Source organism: Cetorhinus maximus, chromosome 7 (assembly GCF_964194155.1).
Source record: "Cetorhinus maximus chromosome 7, sCetMax3.hap1.1, whole genome shotgun sequence".
NCBI lineage: Eukaryota > Metazoa > Chordata > Chondrichthyes > Lamniformes > Cetorhinidae > Cetorhinus > Cetorhinus maximus.
The window spans coordinates 76,182,281-76,206,476 of NC_135885.1; the positions used below are offsets into that span (position 1 = coordinate 76,182,281).

Below are 24,196 nucleotides of genomic sequence, written 5' to 3' on the forward strand. Positions count from 1 at the left end.
ACTTTGTACAGTGTTAAGATAAAGCATTACAAAATGCCAGATCATTAACTTTAGTCCTAAACTAGTGTAGGTATACTGAAGAGGAGAGGCTGAGCAGCACATAAGAGCTTTTACATAGTTTACTGATAAGCTGTTTAAAGTGCTGATAGATGTTCTGCTGTCCAACAATACTGCTCACTGACATTTCAAACAGCCAAGAAGCCGTTTCTTAGTGATGCAGCTTTTGAGCTAATTGCTGCTTCACACAGCATCAGAGATCATTTAGTAGTCCACCCTAGTCAGTCATTATAACCAGATTAAAACCAAAAAATTCTGGAAATACACAGCACATCAGTCACCATCTGTTAAAGAAAAGACAGGCTGTGGCATTTTTGCTGTTTACAGTTTATCAGAACAGCTATGTCCCCAAAATATCATATCCTGTCTTTTTTTAAAAAAAGATTTTGACTGACCTTCTGAGCATTTATTTTAAATGTCTAGCATTTACACTTTTTTTTAGTACAATTAGTTATGTAAACAAATTCATGGTAGAGAAATTACAATGCGGGATCTTATGGGGGTAGAGGAATGTCGTGGTTCAGTTACCAGACCAAAAGGTCAAGTATGTTGGTGGTGGACTAGAGTCACATACAAACCAGCCCAGGAAGGTTTCCTTCCCTCAAAGACAATTCATGAACTAGTTGAGTTTGTCACGATCTCTGGAAAGGCCAATAACTTAAAACGAGATGATTTCCCCAGTGATCTATGTAAAGAATCGTACAACAAGATTTCATGTTTAAGACTTTTACTGTAACAAACTAAAATCAACAACAGCTAAACATTACTTGGTAGGCAACTAATAACTAAACCACAGGAAAGATTTAACTTCTTAACACAACTGAAAACCACATGTCACATTTATACATAATACTGGGCACTCCATAGACATGTAATCATGAGTTAAATTCCAAAGTTCCTCATGACTCTTAACAGAATCCCTTCTCCCTGTTCTGTTTCACCAAGGTGAATTTTCCACTATCCTTTTAAACAAAGTTCCTTCACTTAATCCTTTGAATATATTTGAATGGACTTCCTGTTGTAAGGTTCCCTTTGGTGATTCCATGGTCTCTAACTCTTCACAATCCCTGTTTCCTGGAACATGAGTTCCGTCCTCACCAGCCCTCTACGTGGTGGTTACCCCAGAAGTAGCCCTTTTCTTCTACTTGGCATAGCAGTACCAGTTGTGGGTGTTCTTCCCCCAAAACATTGGTCTGACTGACTGAGAGTCCATAAGGAACAAGACCACCTACCTTCTCCTTTGTGTTCGGGTGTTAAAGCTCGCACCTGACTTTCAATAGGGTTTGAAATGGGATTCCTGTCTCCATGGGAATCAGATCACATGGGTCTGTCGCCAGGCAGAGTTCGGTACAACTTCACGCCATCCCCCATTCCAGGGCATTCTGTTTTACCTTAATTGAAAGAAACAGTTTAAACATAACCGTCTTATAAACTCTACCGGTCATAACAGTTTTTATGTCAATCTGACTGCTTCATGATCACTCTTTACTCATTTTGTTTGCCAATTTTATTTTTTAAATGTATTCAAATGTTCAAACTACCATGGTGGGTTTTGTACTCCTATTGTCTGGATCACAATCCAGTAAGGTAATCACGACACTATCATACTCACTTGGATAATGGCAAAAGGTTTTTAAAAGTTCAAATAAGTCCATTAACATTCTATTTGAATAAAAGCAAAAATACTGCAGATGCTGGAGATCTAAAATAAAAACAGAAGGTCTGGAAAAACTCAGCAGGTCTGGCAGCATCTGTGGAGAGAGAAACAGAGTTAACGTTTCGCGTCCAATATGACTCCTCTTCAGAACTGTAGCACTTTCCGTTTCTATATTATGTACAATTCCATTTGAGATTTTTTTTTAAAGAGTACATGTAAGGCTGCATTGGTTAAATAAATTATGACAACCTTAATCACAGCCTTTTGGTTGATTTATGAAGCACTCATTATTCACTTGGTACTTACTTTCTACAATTTTCTATTTTACAATGGAAATTCAATCCAGAGATAAAGAAAATGTAACCAGTTGCCTTGCATGTCATGCTATTTCAAAATCTTTTTAAAATATCTCTTTTCCAGGGTTTTATACGGATGTTCAGTGTTGGTTACCTTATTCAGTGCTGCCTTCGTATTCCATCAGCACTTAGACACCTGTTTACGAAGCCATCTCGGCTGCTGTCTGCTTTGTACAATAAAGAAAACTTCCAACTTGGAGCATTTCTAGGATCCTTTGTCAGTATTTACAAGGTAATAATAATATGCAAAGCCTGTATTACTGGTTTACTCCATTGTGAGATTGAAATTCTGGAAAACTGCAATTTGAACGACAGATTTAATAATTTATGAAACAATAATCGGACTGTCATTGGATTCAATAATGTGACAATAATTTAAACAAGGAAAAGGAAATGAATACATTCCATATTTCAGGAGAGCTGGTTTGGAAGGAATGATCAATTAGGAAAGTTTGGGAGTGGGTCAAAAACAGGAAAGATGTTTGACGATACATTGAAGAATAGATGACGATTGGTGAATATAAAACAAAGGGGTAAAAAACAAAATTAGGAGATATGATTACTGTAGAAAAACCCTAACATGAAGAGAAATAGAGATTCCATTGAACCTGTTTGTTACACGAAATGTTCAGGAAGGTAAGACAGTACATTCAAGTTCATGAAGAACAAATAATGAATTTGTTATTTGAAAGTGGAAACAGTAATGTATTTTTGTACCAGAACCATATTAAAGCACAGTAAAAAGCTTTGGGGAGCATGCAGCATGCACTCACCATATTTAAATGAGAAGTGATTGTGATGAATCTATTCTCCTCGGAACTAAGAATGTTATGAGGTTTTCAGAATGAGGAGAGGTTTTGGTAGAGAAAAAGTATTCCTTCTGGCGAATGAACCAATAACTAAAGGTTATAGATTCAAAATCATTGGAAAAAGTCTAAAGGGGAGATGAGGGGAAATGTTTTCACTGAGAGATGTTGGGATCTGGAACAAACTACCTGAAAGTTTGGTGGAAACAGATTCCATAAATAATTTTAAAAGTGAGTTGGACAGGTATTTGAGAATGGAGAGCTTCCAGGGTTGCAGACATAAAGCTGGGCATGGGGCGAAGCACGATTGCTCTTGCAAAGAGCTGGGAAAGACATGACAGGTAGAAATGGCTGCCTCCTGTGCTGTAAGGTTCTACTAGAGGGATTTGAAATACTCCGATGATTTGCTTTGAAGGAAAGAAAGCTAACTTTTAAGATATTTTAAAATAATTTGAAAGATTTTGATAGCTCCTAATGTGGTTCATTTACTGTTGCTAGAAGCGGCATACTTTCATACACAGGGACCTGTTCTCTGCAAATGAAAGGAATATCTTCGAGCTTTGCGGCTCTTTTGAAATACCCGGAAGCTTGGCAACCGATTGTTCCCCATTGCTTTCTCCATGTCAAAGCCTTAGCCATTGAGAACTTGCTAACCAGTCAGTACCCTTTTCTCCTGCAGTACAAATTGTTGTGATTGTTTGAAATTTGGCATTCTTGCATTTGTCCTGATGAGTACAAGATGAAAAGTTCAGTAACATGCATCTCTTTTCAGTAAATTGAAGTCGTGTACTACCAAGTGATGGTTTTTATAGTCTTTTCCTATTCACCCTGTTTTCTCTAGTTGGTAAGGATCAAATGGATCTTTCATTTAAAATTGTCAAAGAAGAGTGAGGAGAGGTTAGGAGAATTTTTTCTTTGCAGTGTTGTTATAGTATGAAATGCTTTGAAACATGGAATAATTGGAATAAAAACCATTGCATCTTTTGAGAGAAAAATAAATAAATATTTAAATAGCGTTGGGATGCAGGATTATGGGAAATAAGCAGAACTTTCTGATTAGTTTGGTATTTCTCTGTGGAAGAGTTAGCATAGACATGATAGATTGAATGACCCCCTGTGTGTAACCTCAATTGTTTCAATGGTTCTGCGGCTTGACTAAGATTGGGACCGGAGTAGCGTGAAGGTCAAACCTGCATCTTCACATCCTACAAGACTAATTATTTGTGCTACAATGTTTAGTGCAACCAGACTATTCCTCCCAAATCCAGCTAAACCTTTCAATTTGTGATATTAGCATATGTTTTCTCATTACTACCATTTATATTAATATATATTTTAAAATGTCTGTGTTTCTTGACAACTTTTGCATTATAAATTCCTATCTCCACATTTATAATGCAAGCTGTAGGTTAATTTGTCATGTTGCAGTTTTACTCTTTCTCATCAGTAGAGGCATTGTTGTGTGACTATTGGAGGTGGGAGGGGTCTATAATTACAGAATGACATATTTATATAATCAGTTTCCATTACAAATATGGAGATACAAATTTATAATGAAAATACATAAAACTAGGGACAGAATATAAGACTTTAAAATGAGGACTGAATTGCATCTGCATTCCCGGCCCTCTAACTCTACTTCATCTGAAAACTATATTGATCTTGACACCCTATGTGTAATACTATTGGTGATCAATTAATTATGGAATTAAAATTGCAAGATAGACAGCATTTTTGGCAAAAATATTTTGTTGATTTGATCACATGCGATAAGATTATATAAAACGTATTCAAGGTATAGCATAAACAGAAAATGCATATTGCGATAAAATGTAGGAAGCAGTTCCCATAATCAGCGAAAAGCCCTATTTTTACAATACTTCACCATGTTTCAGATTTGGGTAGTTTAAGATATTATGAAAAATTATTTTACACCACAAGAAATGTCATTCACCATTTCAAAAACACATACAGAATCAGACCTGGATCTATTGTAAAATGACGATTTAAATGCAGCAATGACTGTCAAATGTGTGATCGCATTTAATCAGTCACTATAGTTTAACTAGGATTTGTTGTGTTTGATATTTTCGGGTTAACCCATTGTATGTTTGTCGCAGTTTAAACTTCGAGCTTCAGTGAATAATTGACACACGACCGTTACTAAAAAGACATTGAATCTGCTGCAAGTCATCTGTTCATATCTAGTGGCGATTACATTGAATTTGTGAACATGCCAAAGCAACTTAACAAATCAGATTGGCGAATCATTACTGAGCTGTGTAGAATTTGAACTAGAAAATGTCAATTAGGATCTTTAATTCAGTGTCAAATTATGTCGTGGAAGTGAAATAAGGAGGGAAAGAAAGATGGGATTAAGAGTAAGAGACAGAAGAGACAGTAAGTAAAAAGAAAAGTTTTACCTAAATTTTATTTTTAAAAAATCTCTAACAATAATTAAAATCAGAAGGAATAAGAATCCACATTTGTAAAAGTAAATTTTCCAGTGCCAGAGAGGGTCTTTAGCAGTAATTAAGATTCGTCATGCTGTTAGAAATTTACTTGCATTGGAATAAATAAGCCCGAATATTTTCTGGCGAGTTTAGTGCGTACATATCAAGAGCATGCGGCAAACCCACATAGTTCAGTGCCAAGTCTCTAGTAGTAGTTTGGTTGGTAAGAATTGAATTTGTAGCAGAAACCAAATTTTAAAAACTTCACCGTATGTTCTCTTTCTGTCTTGGAAGTTTCATATTCAAACTTGATCCTTGGTCAGTTTCCAAGTGTTGCGACACCTTGGTTCCCCAATGTTTATGTTATACAGTGTTGGAACAAGAGAGACTGAGCAAAAGTAAGAGACGTTAGAATAAGTAACCAAAAACTATGCCAGAGAGGTAGGCTTTAAGGAGCATCTTTAAAGTGCGCAAAGAGGATTAGGAAGGCAATTCTTGAGCTTGGGGGCTAGATAGCTGATGGCATGGCTGTCAGTGTTAGGACAAGGGAAAAAAGCAAAATGCTGCGGATGCTGGAAATCTAGAACAAAAACAAAAATACCTGGAAAAACTCAGCAGGTCTGACAGCATCTGCAGAGAGGGATACAGTTGACATTTCGAGTCCGTATAACCCTTCATCAGAACTAAAAAATATAGAAATGAGATGAAATATAAGCTGGTATCCCACCCCCCTCTACCAGCTTATATTTCATCTCGTTTCTATATTTTTTAGTTCTGATGAAGGGTCATGCGGACTCGAAACGTCAACTGTATCCCTCTCCGCAGATGCTGTCAGACCTGTTGAGTTTTTCCAGGTATTTTTGTTTCTGTGTTAAGACAAAGGAAGTTGGCGATGCACAAAATGCCAGAACTGGAGGAATGCAGAGTTCTCAGATGACTGTTGTGTTGGAGAGGTTACAGAGATTAGGAGATGCAAGGCCATTGGAGAGATTTCAACACAAGAACGACAATTTTAAACTCGAGTTGCTGATGAACTTGGAATCAATGTAGATTATTGAGCACAGGGGTTTTGAGGGAATAGCATTTTCTGCAAGTTAGAACATGAGTAGCAGAGTTTTGGATGAGCTGAAGTTTATGAATTATGGACTATGTGAGGCTGGCCAGAAGAGCATTAAAATAGTCGAGTCTGGAGGCAAGAAAAGCATGGATAAGGGTTTGATCAGCAGATAGTCGAAGACAAATTAGAAATGGGTGATATTACAGCAAAGGAAGTAGGCAGACTTAGTAATGGAGAACATATGGGATTAGAAACTCAGGGGGCAGGATATTGAGTTCGGCGAGCGGGGGGGCTGGGACCCACTCGCCAACGCGTAAAATGACGCGGGATGACGTCGGACGGAGCTCCCGACGTCACCCCGCGCCATTTCAATTTTCAGGTCGGTGGGGATGCAGCCGAATCAGCTGTGCGCCTGCTGACCTGTCAATGGCCAATTGAGGCCATTTAAAAACTAATTGAAGTTCTTAAAAGACCTGCCCGTCCAACCTTAAGGTTTGTGGGCAGGCCGGGAGCCCTGGCAGGCTTCAGAAAAAAAATGAAACCTCATCCACAGGCGGGATGAGGTTTCATGTTTTTAAAAATGTATTAAAAGTTTAATTAAAAGTGATGGACATGTCCAAACTCATGTGACAGTGTCACATGAGGGGACATGTCAGGGAATTTTTATTTTTCTATGTTTCATATTTTTGAATTTGGCGCTGATCTCCCTGTGGTAGTACTTAGCCTCAGGGAGATGAGTGCGCTCTTTTGCGTGAAAGAGTGCACTCTCGGCTTAGGGAATCCACCCCCCCCCCCCCCCCCCCCACGCCCCGCACAGGGAGTGCATAGCGCATCCTGGCAGATGTCAAGCTGGGTGGGCCTTAATTGGCCCGCCCAAGTAAAATGGCGGCACACCCCCGATCAGGGGTGCCGATCAGAGGCGCGCCCACTCCTGAACATCCCCCCCGACAGGGGGAAAATTCTTTCCAAGGAAAATAAATGAAAAAAATTATAACTGACTGACTATCATCATGGAAAAGAAAAAAATTAATATGTATTGAAATCCATACATTATGGACCATATTTTGCTGTACAAATAATGGTGAGGCTAACACTGCTTATCATTATTAAAGTGTATATTGGACAATGACTGTGGAAGTCAAGAAGTTACTGTCTGGGTTGCCTTGCTCCACCAAAAGTGGACTTGGCATTGAACTATGTGGATTTGCTGCATGCTCTTGATATATATGCACTAAACTCGCCAGAAAATGTTAGAGTTTATTTATTCCAGTACAGGTAAATTTCTAACAGCGTGATGAATCTTAATTACTGCCAAATATCCTCTCTGGCACTGGAAACTTTACTTTTACAAGTGTGCATTCTTATTCCTTCAGATTTTAATTATTATTAGAAATTTAAAAAAAATAAAATTTAAATAAAACTTCTCTTTTTACTTACAGTCTCCTTTGCCTTTTACTTTTAATCCCATCTTTCTTTCCCTCCTTATTTCACTTCCATGACATAATTTGACACTGAATTAAATATTCCAATTGGCACTTTCTAGTTCAAATTCTGCACGGCTCAGTAATGATTCTTCAATCTGATTTGTTAAGTTGCTTGCCATGTTCACATAGGTGCCAGATCCTCTATTGAAGACACTAATCTAAAATGGCTTTTTAATCACACCACATTCAAGTGCAAAACCCCATAGAAGGTTTGTGAGAAGTTGTAAGTATAACGAAAGGCTAGTGCTGTTCATCTACTGCTGAGAGCAAACTTCTGCCCATTAACATGGCTCAAGTGGAATACATCAAAGTTGTGAATAGTGAGGGTAATAGGGCATCTGGGATCTTGGTGAATGAGGAGATCAACGGTGTATCTCCTTAACTAATGAGATTGTAAGATTTAGAAATGGACAGAGGGAGGCAGATGAACTAGAATGAGTAAATTGCAGTCAAATCAGTTACAGAAAGTGGAAAATAAGAGGGAAAGCTAAATTTGATTTGAGAGATAAAAAATAGAAAAGGAAATATAAGTTTTTTTAAAAATTTGTCATATTTAAAATTCTCCAAAGGTGTTGATGCCTAGTCATTAACAATGGTCACATTGTTGGAATGAGATACCACAGTTTAAACTGTTCACTTTCTATGCCAAAGGAATTGATGGGCATCCATTAACAATTATCACATTGTTAAAAAGGTGCTTACAGTATTATTTATTAGATTTTCTCTGGCAAGTTTAATGGGCAATTAATGTGCAAGTCCTGCAGGTTTTAAAAAAAAAGAGAAGCTAAGGGCAAGCAAATGGCATAGCGGCTAAATCGCCTGAAGATTCGCAACTCGATATCTTTCTCAATTCCTGAACTCACTGGCCAATTTGCACATAAATAACAGCACATTTTGTTCACACGGTGATTTTTTTTCAGCAATTTCCAACCAGTTTCAGAACTTTGTTCAATTTTTATTCATCTGAAACATTACTTACTGACTTTCTTTATGTTAGCAAGGTGTTTGGTAGTTCTTTGCTTTCCAGAGTCTGAGAGAAGGCATTTACCAAAGTAATAGTTCTGACAGCGATTTGCTGTATCACAGGCAGAAGCCATTTGATCCTGGTATTTTTATTTCACGTCAAGGGTACAAGTTGCTTCCTCCGATGGGTGAGAAATTTGGACGATGAACTTCATGCACTGATTGCTGGTGAGAGTAATAATATTTTTTCAGTTCTTTCTCTCCTTAACAAAGGCTTTCTTGATCCATTCTGCACATGGCTGCAACAGTAAGGCTTATAATATAATGCAGATTGAAAGGAGGGATAGCAAACAGAAGTCCAAAAAATGCATTTTAACATCTTATAATATCCTAATTCTTGCACGTGGCACTTATACTCTCACAATTTGAGTGTGACTATGCCATGTGCTCTGCAATTGTTCTAACTATACTTTGAGACAAATCTTGAACACTATATGTATTTGACAATGGAAGAACAAATAAAACTGATGCCCTGGCTAATCCCTAGTGCAGGTGATCTCAGATGGAAACTGCACATGATATCATTTTCACACCCAGCTTGACAAATATTGTGTCTTCCAAGGTGGCTTTCAGTGTGAAAGTGTACATTTTGCAATCCAAATATTTTTATAAGGCTACAGTATTTATAGAGCTGTATACAGTGCAACCCAAGATGTCAAGAGGAGCCAAAGGTATTACATTTGATTACTATTGCTATTTGTAAGAATGGGCAGAATTTTCTGTTCTGGAGACTGTGCAATGGTGGGTGGGAAAGTTGGTGTGATTCCCGCTGTGTGGCGGGGTGGGTGAACACATGCGATCTTCTGCTTTTCAGCTCATTAATTATGCAGCTGCGAGGAGCTCAGTAAATTTCATGGCAGGGCAGGCAGGAAGTTGCCTGGCCTGCCGTTACCTCGTATTCAAAGTTTCTGGTGCCATATTTAAAGAGCAGCAGGGCAGGCATTCACTCATTGAAGGCTAGGAGCTCTGCATTACTCCTCCAGAGTCCTTGTGGCCGCAGCATGCAATAGAGAAGCTCGCAGATGTGAGCAACCACATCCCAGGACATGCGAGGGCACTTTTGGCATTGCTTCTCGCTCATCTCTAGATAACAGTACCACTGGCAATACGCTCATGGTTGGGCCAATGCTTGACATTGCAGTGGCCCATGTTCGCCTGCATCTTGACCATATAGAGACCTCGCTGCCTTTTGCTGCTCAGGCCCTTGCTCCTCTTTGCCCTGTGCCAACAGGCAACAGGCCTTCCATCTCATCAGGATGAGAGCCATTACTGAGGCAGGGCTGCCTACAGCCTGTATCATCGATGCCTCAGTGGATGTGTGAATGAATTGAAGTGATACATTTATTGAGCATGTTCTTTACAGATTTCCCTCCATCTCAAAGTCTGCAGACAAGTGTTAAGCCCTTCATCTGGCCTCTCTCTATACATGGCATCCCCACCCCACCCCTTCCAGGTAAAGGACATCCTGGAGGACCAGAGATGGGTGTTCCTCCCGTTCATACATGAATGTGTATGGAGACATGGCTCTCATCACCCTGGTCAAAGAGCAATGTGCAAGAAGCCTCACGCGGACACTTTTCCACTTGTCTCCATTACCCTTGAGACTCTATAGAGAATCCATAGCCTTGACAGCATAGAAAGACTAACCAGATGATCCCTTGTCAGCCATGACCATTCACCCGGGAGCTTGGAGATTTGGAGTCACAAGTTGGCTTTGGAGGCATCCACCTTCGTCCCCCTCTTCATCCCTGCCTCTGACTGCAGCGATGGGAAATGGAAAGAATGAACAGCAGCTCCACGCTTTGCTGGGATCTTGATGTTATGAAACCCATGAGTCGGGAGCAAACCTGCTGCAATGTGGGCTTTAACAGAGAGAGGAGAACACAACTGAGCATTTGTGACATCCAGTTGCCTCATAGTTATTAGGATGTCCCTTTGGTCAGCCACTTGTACTGACCTTGAACTCCACCCAATTGAAAAGACCCTCCTCCCACTTTGTGAATTCACATGTGCAGAGCAGCTGTGTTGTCCAGAACAGTCTTGAGAAAATGGTGTGCGTAACTTTTCAGACACGCTCCACCACCTTCTACCCTCCCCCTGTCACCCATCAACTTGCACCCGTTACCATAAACCCACTGAATATCACCACTCCTCTCCTTTCTGTCACCCTTGAACGTCCTTCCGTTACCCTGGACTCTATAACGATCCACCTCCACATGCCTTTCCTCCCCTCAGAGCCAACACCTGATACCGTCCCCATGCCCACCCTGACCCTGCCCCCGCCTGTTAAACAAGCCACTTGCCTTGTCCCCTTCCGTGACCCACCCGATGAGACCTTCACATAGCAGACTCTCACCTTGGACCTGCCACCGTACAGTATCTCACTTCCCCCTCTGACTGTGACTGTTCCCTCCTACCACCAGTACCCTAAGTTCTCCCCCCAGTACCTCACCATTGACACCACTGACCCTGCCCTCTAAGACACTTCCCCCCCACTGCCCCTCTCCCTTCCCAGACACTTCCCCACACCAACCCAGACACTCTCCCTCCCCTTCCCCCTATAAACCTGCCTCCCCCTGTCCAGCCTTGGCACAGCTTGTGATACAAGGACCCAAAATGTCGCAGCACTGCTCTTAAAGGTAGGGAAAAGCAGCATCTACTCACCTCGAAACGGACTGAAGCTGGCCAGGTGCACGCCATTTATATACAATCGGGAGACATTGTTCTAATGATCCGCTGGCGGGGCACTTAATTTGGCGGGGGAACTTAATTCCAGCGAGTTGGCCTTTTAATGAGCATTCATGAGATAAAAATGAATCAAATGTGGCTCCCGACATAGACCTATGGGAACCTCGCCACCTTCGACCCGCCATCGAAGTCAAGAGAACAAAATTCCAAACTAATTTCCTGCTGGCAGGAAACTGAATCTTCCCATCACGCCAAATTTAGTGCCACCGGCCGCCACGATTCCTGCAGCTGGTGGGAGTGGAAAATTTCACCCAATGGTCAATCACATTCTTAATATTTTTATGCAGGTTTCTTAGCAGGAATGTCAATGATGTTTTACAAAAGCACAACTATCTCCATGTACCTGGCTTCTAAACTCGTGGAGGTAAAAGCAGAAGTTTTTTCTATACATATATGTTGCAGTTTGGATGTTTCCATATATAGACCTTAGTATTTTGTTAGCTAAGTTTAAAAAATGTGATCACATCTTTGTCTGTCTCCTTAGTAAATGGTGAAGATTTTTCTCTCATATGTGACTCGGGAATGGTCGGAAGAAGAGTGAAAGGGTTGGAAGCACACAATTCAGGCTAACATCCTCTTTATATTGCTTATGGATTTCTTGAGGGATTCAGTCACTTTATTTTCCTGTAGCTTTTTAACAAGAGTTCACAAATGGATAGACACAAACTGACTTTAAAAATAGATACAATGCCCTGATATTTTTCATTCTCTTCTCTCCAATGCCCTGGCAGGCACTCGAGAAAATGTTTGTTCTAGCCTTTGCACCTGGCTCTTTTAGACAGTGGATCTCAGAGAGCAAGGAACAAAGCCAGGGAAGCCCAAAAGGCTAGTGGTAGATAATTCCCGTTCCCCAGCCACACAGGACTCCAATGGTGGTATAAGAACATAAAAAATAGAAGCAAATATAGACCATGTGGCCCCTTGAGACTGTTCTACCATTCAGGGCTGTGAAACTTTCGTATTCTCTATTTCAGAATAGAAATAGTAGTTGTAGTTGTTCCATGGTTGAATATAGCACATCAGGTTGACACATTGCCACCTCTGAGCCATCTTGCTGGAGCTGAGGTGAACATGGCAGAGTCTACCTCTCCAGCACCATGGGAAGCCAGTTAGGCCCATGAATGGCTCAATTGTGGGAAAGATCGGGAAGCAATTAGAACTTTTCTGCAAATGGCTAGAAGACAAGCAGTCTGACAACACAGATTCAGTGGAGGGGTTGAGAGAGGTGGTGAGACAATCGCAGACGCACCACCTGTTGAGCCTGGAACCTGGCATTTGAATGGAGTTGCCTCCCTGTGGCAGTTCAGGTCTATCGATGGCTCCTCTCGATAACTCCGACCCAGACCTGCTGTGATGCAACAGTCACAGCTGCAATCACAAGCCACCCTGAGGAGGATTCCCCCTTCACAATGATGGTCTGACATCTGTGGCCATGTGTGAGTTTTAATTTCATGCGGTGCTGTAGAGAACGCCTCCATTTTGATGTGCCCTTGCAGTCTCCTGCTTCCCTCAGCAGTGCTCACCCCTCCTAGTGGGACTGCTACCGGGATATTGCAGTGGGCCTTCTGATTATATCTCCTGCTTCCCTAGTCTGCCCACTATCCTTAATTGGATGGGGCTCTCAGAGGAAACTTCTTAATTTGCTGCCTCCGGGAAGATCGTGAGCAATGTCCAGCCAGATTCCTGACCTGTATTTGACCCCGACATCAGGATTACGACTCAACCGGGAAAATCCAATCTGTGGTGCCTGAGTAAAGGGGGCCATTAATAATTTTGTCGCAGGAATTTTCTAGGAAGATGCTGGAAGGTAAACAAGTTGCTAAAAGAGTAAGTGAAGAAGTCGGGAATTTTTGCTACGTATAGCCTGGTAGGAGACTAGAAAAGGAGTTGTTCTTGCCACTATGGGCAAGGTTACTGTCAGGGTCAATAAATTATCCTCAGTGAGGTTGTCGATGAGAAGATCCTTGTTCTCTTCCTGCCTTTGCATAATTCCCTTGGGAGACCCTCAAAAATCTGTCCTTGACCCCCTTTTGCCCTGCTGTTACCTGGCAATGTAATCCGTGGACTTGGGGGTAAGGTTCCACATGTATACTGACTACAACCAATTCTTCTACCTCACCACCTCTCTCGACCCCTCCACTGAATCTGTGTTGTCAGACTGCTTGTCTTCCAGCTACTTGCGGAAAAGTTCCAATTGCTTTTGGTTATGCATTGTGAAAACTGAAGCCATCACCTACAGCTTCCACCATAAATTCCAAGTCCTTACCACTGATTCCATCTCCTTCCCCAGTCATTGTCACAGTTCAGCCAGACTGTTCACGTTTCAGCCCAAGCTGAGCCATCAAACCCCATGTACTCTCCATCACAAAGCCCTCCCACTTGTACATCTGTAGCATCACTTTCTTCCATCACTGCTTCAGCTATCTGCAGCTCATACTCAGGTCCATCATTTTGTCACCTCCAAACTCAACGATATCAACATTCTCCTGACTTGCCTTCCATCCTTCACCATCTTTAAACTTCGGTTTACCAAAAACACTGCTGCTCATATCCTATCCTGCAACAAGTTTCACTCAATTCTCACCCTTGGTGATCTACATTGCCTTCTGTTCCCCAACATCTCCAATTTAAAATTCTCGTCCTTGTATTTAAATCCCATCATGGCCTTCATGTGAGGCAAATGTTTTCCAGCCCTACAACCTCACCAAACTCAATGTTTCCCTGATTTTAGGAATCGTGCTTTCCCTTTGCCTCAATCATGATGGCCAGGCCTTCAGCTGTCTTGACTGCTGCTCTGGAATTGTCTCCCTAATCCCCTTCGGCTTTTGTATCTACCTCTTGTCCTTTAAGACCCATTGTAAAATCCACCTCTTTGACTATGCCTTTGGTCATTCCTATTCTATCCTTGGCTTGGTGATTGTTTTATCTCATTATGCCTTTATGATGGCCTTTGGGATGTTTTGCTGTTAAAATTTCTGTAAAATTTCATGTTTTTAAGGTATTGCCTGCAACATTCTATTTAATTAATGTCTTTAAGTTCAGCATTGCTTACTTGCTTTTATATTCAATGGCCCTATGCAAAAAAAGTCAGATTCTCATTTGCTTTTTTTTTACAGTTTTGTTCACTAGCACCCTGTTTATCAGACATCTCTGTTAAGAATATTAGATTTACAGTATGTTTCCCAATACTGTTTATTTTCCCAATGCATCAGCCCCTAGGAAAAATTCAATTTTGGTCTTAACATTCAGGCTAAAAGCGATTTGCATCCCAGATAAACAAAAAATGCTTCTGTGTTACCTCTTTTAATTTGCTTAATATAATTTTATCATTCCAATAAAGCTAATCTTTGTGAAGCAGAATGCTTCTTGCAAGTGAAAAGCAATAAATTTAAGGCTTCCCTTTAATCTTTTATTTTCTGTGGTTATATATAGGTTTATGAACAGCCATAGTTTACTGTAGTGGATAAATCCAAGTTGTTGAAGTTTAAAAAAAATTGTGATTTTTAAAAAAAATCCTCTTTGTTTAATAACATTTAATCATAGGAAAGATAAAGGAAAATAAACTAAAATACTAAAAATATGAAAGACGAATTGGAAATGTTGGAGATACACATCTGGTACTTCAGCACATGAAAAGAGAAAAAAATGATATATAGGAGCCTTTACATAAATTATATTGAATTTGAGCTGCAAATGGTCCCTGAATAAAGCCATATTGAATCAAATGGTGATAATCAAATTAAAGCTTCTATATCTCAAATATATTTGTAGGACCACTCATTTTCTCCTGGTCCAGTTATGGTCTATTGCTGCTTCAGGAGCTGGTTTCCCATTTTTTGCAATTTGCCACTACTGATGTGCACTGTGAAAACAGGCCTGGGTGATAGTCCTTCATTACTGTCCAGTGCAAGTTTGCTGCTGCCTCTATCTCCTTTTCAGATTCTCAGTCAGCGCACAGAGTGGCCAGCATGAGATTGTGAGCAGGAACAGCCTGTCCATTTGCTTAGTTCTGGGTTCTTGTTTTTGAATTTGGTGGGTCTACCAGCATGGTACTGACCTCATAGGCCTCAGGTCTCAGAGCACCTCCTTCAATTAACTTGGTCAATTTCCAGTGAATACAGTTGATGCAAAACATAAGAAATTGCATGCTCAAATTAGGAAGGAATACAGTTGGAAATTCTTTTTAAAAAAGTCAAAACATACAAGGATAATCTTTTTACTATTCCATCCTTTTTTCTTAATTTTGTGCAATAGCTTAAGTAAGCTGACAAGTTTTTATTCAACAATTTTCTTTGCCAGTTTTCTTCCCCCTCCTGTTGCTAGGTGTGTTTCCAGGCTGCCTGGCACCCTTCAGAACCTTGTCCATGTTAACATTATCCCTATGTGAGGCTTGGCAGTGTGCGTGTCAGTAGGCTGTAAAACCATGAGGCATCACAGCTGAGCATTATCCTGCCCTCTTTCACACATGCGCTTCAAGCAGGGTTCATTGGATAACTATCAAATATGTGTTTCTCTCTCCTAACTCTAGTGCATTGAGGCCAATTGTCCCAGAAAAGAGAGGCAATAATATTAATTATCAGTAGTTTTCCTGCTCGTAGAAGTTCTTATGCTGTCAGATGCTCTGTTACCTTATACAAGACTGCACTCATTTCAAGAGTCACGGTTTTAATAGGTTTGCCAAATGGCCAATGACATTATTGATCACTTGAGCCTCACGCGAGGGGATTGCCAGCAGTGATTTGTGATGAGTTCAAATATGTAACAAATTGCAAGATATTGGATCTTTTTCATAGTTGTTGGGATACTGAAAATTCCAGTATTAAAATTAAAATGATGGTGGTCAGATTACTTCTGTAAATAATTGGAATTCATTTTTTGCTGGCAGACAATGTATTTCAAAGGCATTGAAGCAGGAAAATGTCCATACGTTGCGCATGCAGATACCATCATCTATGCGATTTCCACAGCCGTATGTTTCCAAGCAGTAAGTACCAAATAGTGTGACAGATTTGAGTACATTATTCTTCAGAAACTCCGTCTCTGTGCCTTTCAAAGTAGCAGGAGTTATAATATTAACTAAAGTGACTCGTGACTGTATAATATAACAAAATACTTGTGTATACACTCTAAAAGCAATAGATTAAAACAATATTTCGGAGGCTGGCTTTGAAAATCTGCTTTCTGAACATGTGCCCAGTTACTGTATCTGTTCATAATCCAGTTCAACTGAAATTGATAGTAAGTAATTAATTTGATGGTAGATGCTTTCTTTACCTCTGAGACCTGGTTTCAAATCTAGCTAAGACTAATATCTTCTGGCTGTAGTGATCTTGGGTGAAATAAACCCAGTGGACCTGAGTAAGCAGCATAAAAATAGCCACCAGTTGAAAATAAATTGATTATGCTATTTATGAAGATTGACTGTAAGGATGCACAATTTGAGAAATGGAGGATGATGCACTGGGCAGAATTTGTGTCTCCACATGGGTGGGGCAACTATGAAAGTGGGCAAGTGCGAAAATTTGCACCATTGACAGGCGTGCCAATTTGCCACAAGTGGCGGTTAGCCAATTAAGGGGAGGTAATGACCTATTGTCAGAGATCGACTGGAATTTTCAGTTGGCTTGCTGGCTCCCTGTGGCATGGGAAATATTGTTTTTGGTCACAAAGTAACCCTATCCAACTGAGTCATTTGGAAGGATAGTAGCTGCTTGCTAAGTACCAATTGCATTGTTCATTCTCAGGAATTAAAACTAAGTAATCATTTGCCAAAACTATAGCTTCAAGTCTCAATGTATAACCTAAATGTTAAGATTACTATTTCACACCGTAGATCTCAATGTCTACAGAACGACTTCCTTACCAAAATCACTAGAATAACAACTCCAGTTTCCACAATCTCAGTAAAACCAACTTTCTCATCAGAACATTAGATGTGCTAAATTTCTCAGATTAGGAAATTTATAAGATGCAAGCTGATAACAGGAAGACATATGGAAGGAACAGGAAACCAAGCTTAAAATAACTATATAGAAAGGAGTTTTAAGTATGTACAGCAATGTATTTTTAGTATGGCTCTTTTTTCTTCTTGATTAACATCATTTCTCATCCAGTGTAATTGTGCAAATGTTGTCTTTTGGTTGTGTAACAGAAGCACACAAAAAGAGTTATGGCTGTGAGCTATGCTGGCTATGTATAGCCAATAGAAGGCATAAACTCAGGAAACCTCAGAAGAGTTGGTGATGCAATACCATATGTAGAACTGAAGAACTACGTTGAACTATGTCCAGGCAGGAATCCACACTGGTTTCAGTTGAACTGCAGTCTTGCACTTAACATTATCATCCAAATTGATGAAAAATTCTAACAAATTCCCAAATGATGTTGATTGTCTACGACTTACAGTTGCACTTTCAAGTTCCCAACTGCCTATCCTTTGGCCTTCCATTCATCATTACACTGTTGTTTTGAGCCAAAAACTCCCTCACCTCTACCTTTGATGTTCCTGTCCCCAGAAAAATACTTACTCTCTCCCATCCCAGTTGTTGCCTGTGGTGTGGACCCATCTGCATTCCTCACATCCAATGCACGGCAAACTTGATTGTATTTGGTGCACAATCAGTTTGGTCATCCAGCACCAGATCTGAATCGACTACATCAAAATAGCCCAGTATGCCAGAATTTAAACAGCAAAGATAACTCCCAGCTTCAATTTTTCCCTATCAAATGTCTCCTCAAACCCCTCTCTCTGTCCCTGCACCCTCATCACCAAGATAGAGGTGAAACATTAGCTCCCTCTAATTGCTTCCCCATTACTCACCAGGTTAATCCTCCTTCCAATTCAAACACTGAACTTTAAAGATAAGAGCGAAGTAGCTGAGCCAGTGTTGTCATGCTTCCTTATCCAATGTCACCTCATTCACTTGAGTGAAAATTATTGCCATTTATAAAACACCGTATTAATGTTAACAATGCACAGTACTGGTGTGGGAGTCTGGGAAATTGCTGATTTCTTGATCCTGTGACAGCAGCACAAATGGGGCCTGGAAAATCTGGTAGTCCACACACAAACCAGATAATTGGTAACTATGTAGAAATCTTTAATGTTTAGAAGGGTTTGCAGAATTTGGATTTAGGTCTGTCAAGTTCCTGATTCAAGGACTAAATACAGGATTTAAAGTTTAAGAATAAAAGGATTCGCACAAGATTTTTAGTGGAGCAAATTATCACTGTGCTAGTGAATCAGAAGCCATGGCAAGTGAAGACTTGATAATCCCTATTAGTAAGGAGAATACTAAGCTATTAGTTCTGGAATCACAATATGGAACCTGGTGAAAAGTTTGGATAAGTAATCTAGATGTGCCAATGATCTTTTGCCTGAAAGGTTACTTTGTTGCTATTACATTTTTTTTCAAAATACAGTTAGCTATCATTAAACTTATTTAAGTTAATTTCCTCCAATTAAATATTGGGGAGACGGAAGCCATTGTTTTTGGTCCCTGCTCTAAACTCTGTTCCCTAGCTACTGACATTCCTGTTGCTGGCAACTGTCTGAGACTAAAGCAGACTGTTCGCAGCCTTTATGTCGTATTTGACCCTGAAACGATCTTCTAACCACGTATTTATACCATTAATAAGACCTCTGTAATGTTGACTTATTCCTGCCTCAGCTCATCTGCTGCTGAAATGCTCATTAATGCAAAAATAAAATACTGCGGATGCTGGAAATTGGAAGTAAAAACAGAAAATGCTGGAAATACTCAGGTCAGACAGCATCTGTGGAGAGAAACAGAGTTAATGTTTCCAGTCATGATGACCCTTCATCAGAACAGTTAATATCTTTGTTACCTCTCGACTTGGCTATTCCAATGCACTTCTGGCTAGCCTCCCACATTCCACCTTCTGTAAACTTGAGCTCATCCAAAATTCTGCTATAAATATCCTAACTTGTACCAAGTTCCATTCGCCTATTACCCCATGTGCTCGCTGACCTACTTTGGCTCCCGATTGAGCAATGTCTTGGTTTTTAAATTTTCATTTTGTTCTCGGGTTTCTCCATGGCCTTGCTCCTCTCTATCTCTTTAATCTCCTCCAACCCACAACCCTGTAAGCTTTCTGATTTATCTAATTCTGACATCTTCAGCATCCTTGAGCAACCGTAGTGGTTGTGCCTTCAGTTGCCTAGGACTTAAGCCCTGCAATTCGTTCCCTATCCCTCTCTCCCTCACTACCTTGCTTTCTTCCTTTAAAATACAATAATTCCTCACTTAACATTGTAGTTGCATTCCTGAAAAGTGCAACTTGAAGCTAAACAATGTTAAACGAATCAGATTTTCCCATTATAACCACTGGAAAAGCTGTAGTTAGGTTCTATAGGACCTTTCTCGTTAGAATTCTTTGAGGAGGTAATGAGTAGGTTAGACAAAGGAGAGCCAATGAATGTTATCTAGTTGGACTTCACAGGAGGCTGCTCAGTAAGATAAGAGTCCATGGTGTTAGAGGCAAGGTACTAGCATGGATAGAAGATTGGCTGCCTGGCAGGAGGGAGAGAGTGGGGATAAGGGGGTTCTTCTCAGGATGGCGGCCAGTGACTAGTGGAGTTCTGCAGGGGTCAGTGTTGGGACCACAACTTTTCACTTTATACATTAATGATCTAGATGAAGGAACTGAGGGCATCCTGGCTAAGTTTGCAGGTGATACAAAGATAGGTGGAGGGACAGGTAGTATTGAGGAGGCGGGGAGGGTGCAGAAGGATTTGGACAGGTTAGGAGAATGGGCAAAGAAGTGGCAGATGGAATACAACATGGGGAAGTGTGAGGTCATGCACTTTGGTAGGAAGAATAGAGGCATAGACTATTTTCTAAATGGGGAGAGAATTCAGAAGTCTGGAGTGCAAAGGGACTTGGGAGTCCTAGTCCAGGATTCTCTTAAGGTTAACTTGCAGGTTGAGTCGGTAGTTAGGAAGGCAAATGCAATGTTGGCATTTATTTCAAGGGGACTAGAATATAAAAGCAGGGATGTGCTGCTGAAGCTTTATAAGGCTCTGGTCAGACCACATTTAGAATATTGTGAGCAATTTTGGGCCCCATATCTCAGGAAGGATGTGCTGGCCTTGGAGAGGGTCCAGAGGAGGTTCAAGAGAATGATCCCAGGAATGAAAGGCTTAACATATGAGGAACGTTTGAGGACTCTGGGTCTATACTCGATGGAGTTTAGAAGGATGAGGGAGGATCTGATTGAAACTTACAAAATACTGAAAGGCCTGAATAGAGTGGACATGGGGAAGATGTTTCCATTAGTAGGAAAGTCTAGGACCCGAGGACACAGCCTCAGAGTAAAGGGAAGACCTTTTAGAGAAGAGATGAGAAGAAACTTCTTTAGCCAGAGAGTGGTGAATATATGAAATTCATTGCCACAGAAGGCTGTGGAGGTCAGGTCATTGAGTGTATTTAAGACTGAGATAGATAGGTTCTTGATTGGTAAGGGGATCAAAGGTTATGGGGAGAAGGCGGGAGAATGGGGTTGAGAAACTTATCAGCCATGATTGAATGGCGGAGCAGACTCGATGGGCCTAATGGCCTAATTTCTGCTCCTATGTCTTATGGTCTTATGGTAAAAACATTAAAACACTATACCCTGTAAGTTGAAATACTTTACATTGCTAAATTCCTATATTTGTAAACAGAACTTTTAAAACAGAATAACTTAAACCTATAAAAGAAATATGCTGAATCTTTCTACTTATCTCCCACTCTCGACCCTCCTGGCCACTGCTGACTGTGTTCGCTCCTGCTTGCCACACATCTGTCTCGCTGACCCGCTGTCCACCGACCCATCGACCTTCTGACTCGCCTACCCTCCGACTCACCACTTCCCTCTCCTGAACCTTTGCTGAAAGTGAGGGCTTGGGAGACAAGTGGCACAAGGCAGGAAGAGCAGCTTCCGAGTGAGAGCAGCTTCGATTTGTAGTGTTGTGGAGTTAAGTCTCGAGCTGAAGGGTCGATGAGAGGGAGGGTGAGCAGCAATTGGGAGGTTAGTAAAAGGGAGTGTTGGGGAGGAGAGGCCACTCCAAAATGGCGCTTATGGGGTCACGTGACCCCTAAACAGAATCAACGCAAAACTCCCAACCCTAAACCCAAATTCCGGCGCCATTAACTGCGCAATGTTAAAGCGAAACAGCTTGAAACAGAAAGACCTAAAATGATGACTTACTGTACTCCTTAAAACCTACCAGTCTGACGAAGCTTCTGGTCATCTGACCTAATGGGTCCCTTAGAACGTATAGCAAAATGGGAGTTATTAAATGGTTAACTTAGAGAACAAAATGTGTTGCACTTATCAGTAGAATACAAGTTTGAATAGCTTTCTCATGGAATTAAATCAACATAAAATGTAATCGAAATGCCCTCTGTAATTCAGGTCCAATTGCATTTCATTTAGTGTTTGAAAATTTTTGATTAACTTTCCTCATCATTTTCAGGCTGTGATGGAAGTACAGAACTTACGGCCTTCCTACTGGAAGTTTCTACTGAGGCTTACAAAGGGAAGGTAAGTGCCTCAGTTAACTTCAGTCACTTAGGGCAGAATTTTTGAGGAGTCAGGAAGACTCTGTCGATCTTTAAAAATGGCGGATGGGTCCTGGATGTGGACATCCCACCCCCTATATCCGAGAGATCCAATTCTTGCCCGCAGGGAGAAGTGGCTGGGGTGTGATTCACATAGGTGGGAAACCTGAATTCAGCAGGGCCATTTGAACTTAGCGCTGAGTTCAAACAGACCCTATTTTGGTTGTTCCAAGGGCCTTAACATGCAGTGTGGGAGTTATGACTTGATGGAATCAATACACCCTTCGAGGACAGATAATGTCTATTTGAGTGTCATGAACTTAAGTTCTTTAAATCCTCTGCTTTTTAAGCTTGGGGGCAAAACAGGCTTATGTTTCAGTGAAAGTTTTAAAAAAAACACCATTCATTGGACTGCTTTGATTGACAAGCCGTCTGGTGTAGGTTAGAAAAAAATATGACCACCTGTTCCACGGTTTCAATAGAGTTCTTTATTGATATTTCCTGAGGGCTGTTATTATGTTGTTATGAATGCTTGGCTGAGTTTCTAAAGCCACAAAAGCACTTACCTCAGCAGGGGTGCCTCGTTCATAGTTTGATTGATAGTTTAAAGAGGCTATTAAATGATTAGCTCTTTGAATTGGCCACTTAATAGAAGTATGTTTGTTTTTATAACGGATTAACCACATGAGATTTAAAAGTTTCATTAATGCATTTTTTAAACTATCAAGTGTGTATGAATGAGACCTGTATTTGATTGTTAGATGTTTATTTTTTGTCATCTCCATTTGGCTCCTGAGGTTGAAAGTTCATGACATCTTTGTCAATCACTCTTTTGTCCCCACCTATCGCTGGCCTTCTTTCCAGCTTTAGCTGCTCCACCACCCTTAATCAGTATAAATTTCATCACATTTCCACTTCTCTTCAGCTCTGGAGAAGGGTCATATAGACTTGAAACGTTAACTCTGTTTCTCTCTCCACAGATGCTGCTAGACCTGCTGAGTTTTTCCACCATTTTCTGTTTTTGTCCAAGATTCTGTATGTTTTTTTTAACTGCTTTCTCAACCTGCCCTGCCAATTTCAATGAGTTGTGCATAGACACCCCAGGTGTCTCTGTTTCTGCAGTTTACCACAGAAATGGTCATCTTATTGTGTGCTAAGAATTTGTCAGTGGTGTGAATTGTCTTTGCTAAAGTTTTTCCATAAAGTTGACCAAACAGATTTGTTTATCTACCTGGCCATAAATCTGCTTATCTATTGACAATTGAATTGCAGCCTGATTTTGTTCTTTATTTTTGTGGCAACTGTAGTTCAGTTTGTAGCACCTTCGCCTCTGACTGAAAATTCTGGGTTCAAGTCAAGCACAAACATCAAGCTTGACATTCCAGTGCAGTACTGAGAGAGTTTGGCACTGTTGGAGGTGCTGTCTTTCAGTTGAAACATTAAATCAAGGCCCTGACTGCCCCCTCAGGTGGACATCAAGGACCCCAAGATGTTATTTCAAAGAAAAGCAGGGGAGTTGTTCCTGGTGTCCTGGCCAATATTTATAATAATTCTCTAGGTTTATCAGTAGTATTTTGATTTCGTTCAGTAATGTACAGATGTAGACCATAAATGAAAAGAAAATCCTGTTATGTTGACCTAAGATAAAGTATTCTGAAATAGAAATTGCTTTCTACCTTCATCAGCAGTTTATGAAAGGTGATTCATTGGAACCCATATAAGATTATTTAAGATTAGGTTTTAGCTGTCAAGCTATTTACAGAGCATTGAATACAGATCATCAATGCCTCAGTGTCAGTTTAATATCTTGAAGTCTCCTTCCTTTGAAGAACGCTTTTACTCTGAAAGGCTCCTGAAGGTGTCGGGGGTGTGATTCTGTGTGTATTGAAGGTAGCCTACGGTAGCCATGATCATGGTGGAGAAAATAACTTCTATTTTAGGCACCCAGTTTCAGCATCAGGCCTTCTCAGGCCAAGTACAGCTCAGCAAG

The 24,196-nt window shown here is 40.6% G+C and overlaps 1 protein-coding gene across 1 annotated transcript in view; it reads left to right on the forward strand.

Moving 5' to 3' along the window:
- The window catches only part of tmem135 (transmembrane protein 135), a 480,064-nt gene that overhangs the window by 448,182 nt on the left and 7,686 nt on the right, over window positions 1–24,196 (forward strand). The window contains exons 10-14 of the mRNA XM_078545746.1: window positions 2,135–2,302; window positions 8,998–9,061; window positions 11,929–12,005; window positions 16,527–16,625; window positions 22,122–22,189. Coding sequence (XP_078401872.1) covers window positions 2,135–2,302; window positions 8,998–9,061; window positions 11,929–12,005; window positions 16,527–16,625; window positions 22,122–22,189 — 476 coding nt within the window. The remainder of the gene's footprint in view (window positions 1–2,134; window positions 2,303–8,997; window positions 9,062–11,928; window positions 12,006–16,526; window positions 16,626–22,121; window positions 22,190–24,196) is intronic.